This window comes from Vanellus vanellus (genome assembly GCF_965231255.1).
Source record: "Vanellus vanellus genome assembly, chromosome: 24".
Lineage (NCBI taxonomy): Eukaryota > Metazoa > Chordata > Aves > Charadriiformes > Charadriidae > Vanellus > Vanellus vanellus.
This window is the reverse complement of record NC_138929.1, coordinates 7521565-7530680: the sequence shown is the minus strand read 5'-3', so window position 1 is coordinate 7530680 and position 9116 is coordinate 7521565. Positions and strand designations below refer to the sequence as shown.

The window sequence follows — 9116 nt, the reverse complement described above, 5'->3', positions numbered from 1 at the left end:
ATGTGGCGTCAGAGCTTTGGACTTCTAGGAAAATCCTACGCCCATGACAGTGAGCTGGGAATTGGACAGCTGAGGGACATTTGGGGGATGGGAATGCTCCCAAGGGGGACAAAGAAAGGAGGAGTATAGGCAGCCATAAGGTGAAACAAGGATGAGAATGGTCAAGGGGTCTGCAGGAAATGGGTGGGGAACAGGTATGGGGAAACAGGGAAGCTGGGGGAGTGGGGGGCAGACACTGTTCGCTGGCAGGCTCACACTAGACCCTCAGTAACTTTGGTCATCTAGTCTTGGTTACCAGAGTGGGAACAGCCACATACTTGAAGCAGCCCCAACCATCTCCTTGTGTTGTTCATGTATGCTGACGGACAGACTGCATCTTTCTCAACAGCAACAGGATCCTTTTTGCTGGGGAAGTGGCTCCACATACCCCTGTACACAGTGTCTCTGCACAGTGCTGTGGTCGATGTTGCTATCCAGGATTATGTGGCTGATGTGGCCTCCGAACTTACCTACCAGAACAAGAGTCACAGCTCCACAGAAGTCCTCTTTGTCTTCCCCCTGGGCCCCCACATGGCCATCTACTCTTTCCAGGCCCGCAGTGAGGATGCCAATGTCCAGGCCATTCTGCGGGATGAGGTACCAGCATCCAGGGATGAATGGGCGAACCACCACAAGGGCATGGGATGAGCAGCCCATGGCCTGCCTGGCGATCAGCTTTCTGTGCCCCCCCTTCCCACACAGGTCCAGCAGCTACATAAGGCTACAGGGGGCTGGGAGAATCTGGAATACCTTCGGGATCAGTCTCAGTATCCAGGCGAGGTGTTTGCCTGCTTCCTGGGCACCCTGTCCCCTGGCAGTGAGGTGGTTGTGACCTTGCGCTATGTCCAAGAGCTGTCACGGGAGCCAGATGGAGCAGCCCGTTTTGTGCTGCCACCCACACTGCATCCCTACACAAAACTCTATGGTGAGTGACCGACCCCACAAGGAACCTGCCCTCCCAGTCACACACCCCGCAGAAGGATCACAGACTCCCCATGTACTTTATGAATGGACCTGATGCAACTTCCCTCAGCACCCACAGGGGGACCCACATTTTTCTGCCATGCAGCCCCTGGACAAATCCCCATATTCTTCATTGTCTCCCATGAGGGGATCCATACCTCCCGCACATATTTTCAGACTCACAGACCCCTCCATACGCCTTATTGACAGCCCCCAATTCTCTCCATAAGTCCTATATATGGGTGTCAAATCCTGTCCTCTACCCCTGACCCCTACAGGGAGAGCCTTTGACCTCCCCAGTGCCATGTTTCTCCTTGCAGCCTGGAACTGTCTCTCCAGCAAGCTGCACTACAGCCTGCTGCTCACCGCTAGCCTGCAGTCACCCCGTGGAGTGGCCAACGTCCAGGCCAACTTTGCCCTCACTCCTTTGATCTACACTGCCCAGGACCGCAGCACTGCACAGGTAAGCCCTCCTGAGTGCCAGGGTCCCAGCGGGAGCTGGGAAGGGGTATCACCACTAGGATGCACTGATATCTGTGCCTGTGCTCGTGGCCAAATGCTGGGTCTGGTCCCCTCCTCCTGTGTGTGACCAGGCACCCCTTCTCCAGGTCTCACTGGCTGGCAGCCCCCCAAGTCAGCATGATTTAGAGCTGCTGGTGTATTTTGGAGACCCCATTGCAGTCAGTGCTGTGGTGGAGAAGGGAGACCCTGGGGCCCCTCCAGGTGAGTGCAGCTGGGGAGGGAATATGGGGGGACCTCTGGGTTGCAAGAGGTACTGGGGCATGAGGACACACTGGGGACTCTGTGAGGCGAGATATCATTGGACATTAGGATGGAAATGGGAGGCATTCAGATGAGATATTTTGGGTCCTAAGGTTCCAGCGTGGGGTGTTGGGGGCACTGTAGTGAGGTATCAGCTATAGCAGGATGCATACAGGGATTTCTGTGTTAGGGCTCACTGGGTAGCTGTATTGGAGGCACTGGGTTGGAATACATGGGGCACTGGGTTGTGCATTTGGTGAACAGCACGATAGAGTATTGGGATACCAGTGTGGGGCATCACAGGCTCTGGGATGGTGGAAGCTGAAAGAACAATGAGAATCAGAACTGGGAGGAGAATGTGGGTCCCCATCTGGCCTTCATCCCACCCCATACCTCCTCCAGGCTCCCTACTTGGTGACCCCATGGTGTTGGTGACACTGGCACCCAACATCCCTGAGGTAGTGCCTGGGCAGCACCAGTCTGGAGAGTTCATCTTCCTCCTGGACACCACTTTCCTTGAGCATGCACAGGTATCCCTGCAGAGCAGGGACCAGGATGGGGTGGGTGAGCAGGTTGAGAGGGAATGGGCCAAGGCAGGCGTTTACAGAGGGACAGAAATATGAAGGACTGGTGGGGACTGAAACGGTCCTGAAATACCTCGTGTGCCAGTGTTCAGGGCACTGGCTTGGTTCATCCAAGGGAGCCCAGAGGCTTTAGGAGGACCAGACTGTCAGCAAAGGTGTCAATATTCCTCACAAGTGCCTCCCAGGACCTGCCTGCTGTGTCTTTCCACAGGATTCCCTGCTCTTCCTTCTCAAAAGCTTGCCCCTGGGCTGCTACTTTAACATCTACTGCTATGAAGAAACCTCCATGGGCATCTACCCGTGAGCAAATATGGGGCAGGCTGGGTGCTACAGTGCTGGTGGGTAGGGCTGGATACTGTGGGGCATGGCTGGGTGTTGTGTGGCTGGAATGGGTGCAATGGGGCAGTTAGATGCTGGAGGGCAGGTGTGCATGCTCTGAAATCGGTTGGTTGGTATGAAGCAAGGCTGGGTGTGGGAGGGCTTGACTAGCTGCTGTAGGGCAGGGATGGATTCTGGGGGAGGATCTTTGTGGCATTATGGGATAGTACTTCTTGGGGTTCTGCTGAGCAGATTCTTGTAGGAACTACGAAGCCAGGTCTCTTCAAGAACTACTATGGGGTGGGGATTTGCAGAGGACCCTAGGGCATAGCTGTGGGAGGTGCTATGGGGCAGGGTCTCAGGAGCACATAGAGCCAGCATAGAGCAATGTGCCCTCCAAACACACTGTGCCCCCTGCAGGCAAAGTGTTGAATATACTCAGGACAACCTGACCGAGGCCATGCGGCGCATCCCCTCCACCAGCTCCAGTCTGGGTGACACCAATCTGCTGGGAATCCTCCGCTCAGTCTACAATACCCCCCGCCCCCATGGGCATACACGCCAGGTCTGAGTGCAGAGGCATGGAAAGGTGGAGGGATGGGTGTCCCAGGAGAGACAGAGGACACAGGAGTGTGGGTGGAAGGAGCCACCCAAAGTGGTGGTCACAAGGGACCAAGAAGGATACTGTGGGGTATGGGGGAATGGAGAGGTGGGTCTATATCTTTGGGGATTTCTGTCCCTGAGTGGATATCTCTCCCTGGGGTGGTGTCTCTACAGGGGTTCTCTCTGCTGGGACCCTCTCTCCATTTCAGGAGCCTGCTCCCCTCATTTTGGGGTCACTGTGCTGGGTCCCCACCACTCATGTCCCCTGTCTCTCAGCTCTTCATCTTCATGGCCAGGCTACCCCCTGACAAGGAAGCCATCGCAGCTGAGGTCTGCCGTCACCGCAACAGCCACCGGTAACGGGGACTCTCCCCCCAGTCCTCCAGTTGCCCTTTGGTTGCCCAGACATTTCTGTCCCTGATGAGGGCCCCTGTTCACCAGTGCCTCTCTCAATCCTTGGGCCCCTCCAGCATCCCAAAGACCCTTCCTACCCTCCACAGCTCTCTAGTGCCAAGCCCTGATGTGGGAGTCTTTGCTTTCTACACTCACAACCAAGGCACCCTTCACAGATTGAACAGGGAGACTGAGGCACAGGGCTTGTACACCCTGATGTGCCCCCAGCCTCTGTCCCAGCCCCACTAGACTGACCCCAGCTCTGCCCCAAGTCCCAGCTCTCCTCTGCCAGCTCCCTGTCCAACCCCAGCTCCAACTCCAGTCCCACACTCCCTGCTCTTCCTCCTGCCCCCTTGTTCTGCACCCCAGCTTTGTTCCCCCAGCTTTAACTCCAGCCTGTGTTTTCCAGCTCTGTCCCAGCATCCTTGCACCCACCTCTGGCTCTCATGTCTGACACCTTTCCCTGCTTCCCCCACAGGTGTTTCTCCTTCTGCTTCTCTGAGGACAGCGCTGCCCTGGCTATGGCTCTGGCCAGGGAGACAGGGGGCAAAGCTACCTACGTCTCCTCTGACAACAGCATGACAGTTGAGGTACGAACCCCGGAGTCATGGCAGGTCTCCCTCTATTCCACAGGAATGCTGACTTCCAAGTACTCCAGCACCTGCACTGCCCCCACACAGCAGTCAAGACCCAGCTGCCCCAGGAACCCAGGCACTCAGGCTTCCCCTGACTCTACCCCACCACCCCACCCCACTGAGAACCCAGGTGCCCAGGTTTTTGCCCCACTGTAACCCACAGACCTGACTGTGCCTAGGGAATCCAGCTGATGCAGGCTACCCCATGCATTCCACTGTCCCCCAGGGAACCCCAACACTGGGGGCCATGGGCTGAACCCTGATGGAGCTGCGAACTGTGGTGTCCTGCCCTCTGCCCCCAGGTGTTGCAGTGCCTGAAGCGGGCCCTCAAGCCAGCAGCTGATGGAGTCTCTCTGAGCTGGACCCTGCCCCATGGCCTGGAGGTTGAGGTGCTGGGTGGCACGCCTGAGTCCATCTTTCAGGGTCAACACAGCCTCCTCTATGCCCAAATCCATGGACAGGCACAGGTGAGAGCTGGGACTCCAGTCACCCCCAGTTACCTCCCAGTAACCACCAGTAATCTTTCAGTAACTTCCCAATATCCCACAGTAACCATCTTGTGCCCCCAGTAAGCTCCAGTATTTTCCCATGTGTTCCCAGGATATGACGGTGGCGAAGGGGATCATGACCTTGCAGTACAGCCTGGATGGCCAGGATGTCACTCACACCACTGAATTCCCACTGTGCCCAAAGGGAGATGGCCGGTGAGAGCCTGTCCTAAGGGAAGATGCATGCACGCTCCTCATTTCTAACGTGGACTCTAGCTGAGAGGGGGCCAAGATAGCTTATGCATTCCTGCCTTCCACACTCAATCCCAAACTGACAGAGAATGCAGGTGTCCAAGCATGCCCTCCTTCCCTGCTTTGACCCTGCAGGAGTAGGACACGGAAACCTGGCCATCTCTTCAAGACAGACAAGGACCCAGGCATCCAGGTTTTCCCTCTGTCCATCCTCACCCGTGAAGGGAGAGAACTCAGGGGTCCAGGCTCTCTCTCTGTCCAGCTTTCCCCAGCATGGAGATGAGCCAGGTGGTCAGGCTTACCCCATTCTGTCCCCAGGCTGGCTGGGCATCGTCTGGCTGCAAGATGCTTGCTGAAGAGGTTGTTGCCAGAGGCTGTGAGTGGGTCAGGGGATGAACCAAGGCAGCGCGCAGTTGAGATCAGCCTCACTTCAGGGATCATCTGCCCCTTTACCAGCTATGTGGGGGTTCGCACACCACAGAGGGTCACCTGGTACCGAAGTAAGGACAGACACTTGTGGGAAAGAGCTGGTGGGGCAGCTCCATGGGATGTTCTTATCCCACTGGAGCTGGAACCCCAGCCACAGGGCACCCCCAGTCTTAGGGGGTAGGCCCCGTCACCACCAGGTGCTTCTTTCCAATGTGCTTAATTCATCCCCTTTCCCTGTTTGCTCTCAAAGGGCCCCTGGCACTGTTGCCACCGCGCCAGTCACTCATCCCTTGCCAGGTCCTTGAGCTTCGTGGCTCCCATAAAGTCTCTTCCTGCTATCCTATGAGCATCTGGGTCCCACCTGGCTGGCTGACAGCAGTGTGTGCATCATGGCTTGCCCTCCGTCAACTCACCCATGGCATTGCTGCCCTGCCCCAGCGGGGGGCTTGCTCAAAAGGTATGGGGCCTTGATCCAGGTGGGAGATGTAGGGATAACCTAATGTCTTATAGAATGTCTTATAGAAGAAATGTTGTCATGTCTTGCCCATGGCATGGAAACCAATTAATTCTGCCTTTAACCTTTCCCTTAGTTACCCTTAAACCTGCAAGTCCTTCAGCAAATATGAGACCCAGCTCAGGGACATCCAGGGATGGGATAGGGATGGTTGCTGGATCATGAACACACATTTGAATAAAATGTATTGGGGGGGGAGGGGGGAGGGGAGGGCGGGGAGCGGTTCAAGAGAGGTCTTGGGACAGGGCTGGGAAGGAATGCCGGGAGAAGAGGCAATGGTTCAGGGTTGAGGATGAGTTAGGGCTGTCCAGAAAGGACTGCAGATGGGACTGCTTTGGGGGCATGCAGGAAGGAGCTTAGACTGCAGGTAGCTGCCAAAGGAAGAGCAGAGATAATGTTCTGGAGCATTATTACACAGGGGAGTAGTGAGAGGTCAGATACCTGTCATTCTCCCAACCCTCCTGTTTACATCTTCTCCCACAGCATGTAAAACACCACCACAATCTATTTCTTCTCTCAAGTACGTGGATCCCATGGAATTTGGTTTTTGCTCTTCAATTTTTGGGTGGCGGTGGAGCGAAGCCATTGCTGAGTGCCAGGAGCTGGTGGCACTGCAGAATGCAGATGGCTCCTGGGCCCTCAGCTCACGACTGGCCTCTGTGCTGGAAGTCCATGAGGCTGAAATCAAGGGAAAGATGCCTGGTGAGGTAAGGGGAGAAACTCTTACAGTGGCAGCATGTCATCCTGGGGCAGTGAGAACCCCTTGGCTGGTGGCAACACAGCCATCCCAAGGGCAGCCAGAGAGGAATGAAGGGATCAGAAACCAGAAGCCACAAAGGAAGAGGTGGGAAGCAGTGAGGGGGCAGAGATGATGCTCAGTACTGTGTGCTGGTCTGTCATTGTTCTCCTACAGGTCATGGAGCCAAGCATCTGGGCCACAGTGCTGGCTGTGACCTGGCTGCACAGACACGACAAGCATTACCAAGACCTCTGTGAATTGCTGGAGGCCAAGGCTGTGACCTGGCTGTGCAGCAGAGATGGTGAGTCTTGAGGGTCCTTTCCCTGCTGATCCCCACAGCACAGCCTCCTCCCTTCTCTCTCCAGTGGGACCTGCCTCACCCCTTCGCAGGAACACAATTTCCTGGGGGCAGGTGTCCTGTGTCCCCTTTCTCCTTTCCATCTGTGGACTATCCCTCCTGCCTGACTTCCCTTGTGCCCCTGTCTCTCCCTGACTGCAGTGCCCCAGTTGGACAAGTGCCTGGAGGCAGCCAACACCCTCCTTGGGAGCAGTGTGAAACCAAGTGTCTTCAGGCTCTGAACTCAATACATGCCTTGTGCTATGGACCAGCAGCACCTGCAGAGCTAAAAAGGGCCGGAAAGTGTAGCCTAAATTTACCTACCGTGCTGACATACCACTATTGTTACCAGCTGGGGTCTTACTTTACAGATGAATTCTCACTGCTTGTGTCTTATACTAGTTGGGCTGAAGCTGCATCATGCTGAACTTCTCAAGAGAAACCCTCTAGTTCAGAGCCTCCAGCTTGTTTGGTTTGGATGGACACAGGAGTGGGAAGGAAGCATAACATTCCCCAGTGGTTGCCCTTCCTGAGTTCAGCTACTGTCCTCCACAAAATGGCGCTTAGGGACATGGTTTAGCGGTGGTGGCAGTGTTAGGTTGAAAGTTGCACTTGATGATCTTAAGGGTCCTTTCCAGCCTGAGTGATTCTATGGTTCTGTGATTCTGTGGTTTCTGTCTTGACAAGAGAGCGCTGTGCACACCAGAAAAGATGAGTGTTTAAAGGTGTCAACAGCAGGCACAATAGCAGTGGTTCCTAATGAAGGACTGCTGCTGCACCACACTTGCTGACCTCTTTGGTTTACCCTAAAAGTCCAGGCTGCGTCAGGAACTCCTGTATCTGCATTGTCATGTAAAACAATCATTTTGGAAGTAAAACTCTCATCTACATCAGACCCATGCCGTCATAATGTCCAAGAGAACTTGTGTGGGGTGAGATTGATTTGAAAACTATCAGCATGTTGGAGGTGGAACTGTAGGAGCTTTTGATTAGCAAACCAGTCATGCAATCTACGCCCTTCTGCCCCAGCGCCCTGAATTCATGGGTCTCATTCCATGTTGGCAAAGTCTCTGATTCATTTTCCAATAAATAGTGAATCTTCTCTAAGCCAAAACCTGTGACATAGCCTTTATTTCAGTCGGGCCTGTGATCCTTCCTTCCAGGGGCCATCTATGCATCACCAGGAAGGGCATGAAAGGACTTCACTTCCCAGAGAGCTGTGTACTGTAATACAGTAAATAAGGTGCTGCCATTGCTATTGGAAGGGCACAGGTCTATGCTAGGTTAGCAAGACAAGAGCTGAGGACTTGCCAGTTTTATTCTAGACTCCTTTTGTCTTGAACTTATTTCAGCTTGACCTTAGTGGCACTGGCTGTAGCAGCATTTGCCCAGCAGATAGATGACTGATATCTAACTTATCATAGCTGTAACAGAAAAGTTGTTGGGTGATTAACGTCCAACTTGGTTTTACCTTTAACTTTTTCACTCCATTGGAGCATGCAACTCAGAAAATAAATGCTGTTCTCCCTTTAAGCTTCACCTCTGCTGTCTGTACAGACACAGCACAAACGTCTGAGTGCACTGGCAACCCCCTCCTGCCCTGGAGGTCAGTGGGGAGACAGAGGAGTCACCTTCCCTAGAGGTGCAAATGGGATGGGGCTGAGAGGAACGTGTCTTCCCACACTCCTTGGAGTGTAAGGGGAGGAAAGATGGGCAATGGGGACCTCCCGTTTTGGGGAGGTGAATTGTGGGTGTGAGGAAATACTGGTAGCTCAGTTTACTTCAGCCTCCAACAAATGCATTGTTGACCCAAGGAGAGGTTTTGGCTTCTTCCTTCCAAGAGACTCACAAGGGTTGATCAAACTTAGTTGGTCTCCATGGAGTGGAGAGAATATCAGACTGTTTCTTTCTCCCCTTTGACCATTGGCAGAGGCTGAAAAGGCAACCTTAGTCAGCCATGTCTGCCTAATTCTGAAGGAGGCAATCCCACTATTGTCCTCTGCAGGATGTGAGCTGAAATGCAGAGCTGTGCTGCGTCAGTTTGGGAAAGTCTGTGCTTG

General features: G+C 54.2%; 1 protein-coding gene across 1 annotated transcript; it reads left to right on the top strand.

Annotated features, from left to right (window-relative positions):
- On the top strand, window positions 1–7298 carry LOC309680963 (von Willebrand factor A domain-containing protein 5A-like; the record flags this gene model as incomplete). The annotated part of the gene is made up of 17 exons (XM_082494733.1): window positions 1–49; window positions 389–636; window positions 715–964; window positions 1323–1465; window positions 1611–1725; window positions 2167–2294; window positions 2560–2648; window positions 3087–3231; window positions 3546–3625; window positions 4141–4252; window positions 4600–4764; window positions 4898–5001; window positions 5356–5537; window positions 5717–5923; window positions 6464–6687; window positions 6894–7020; window positions 7219–7298. 17 exons carry the CDS (start codon window positions 1–3, stop codon window positions 7296–7298), a joined length of 2448 nt encoding a protein of 815 aa, XP_082350859.1.
- Window positions 7299–9116: the final 1818 nt, after the last annotated feature.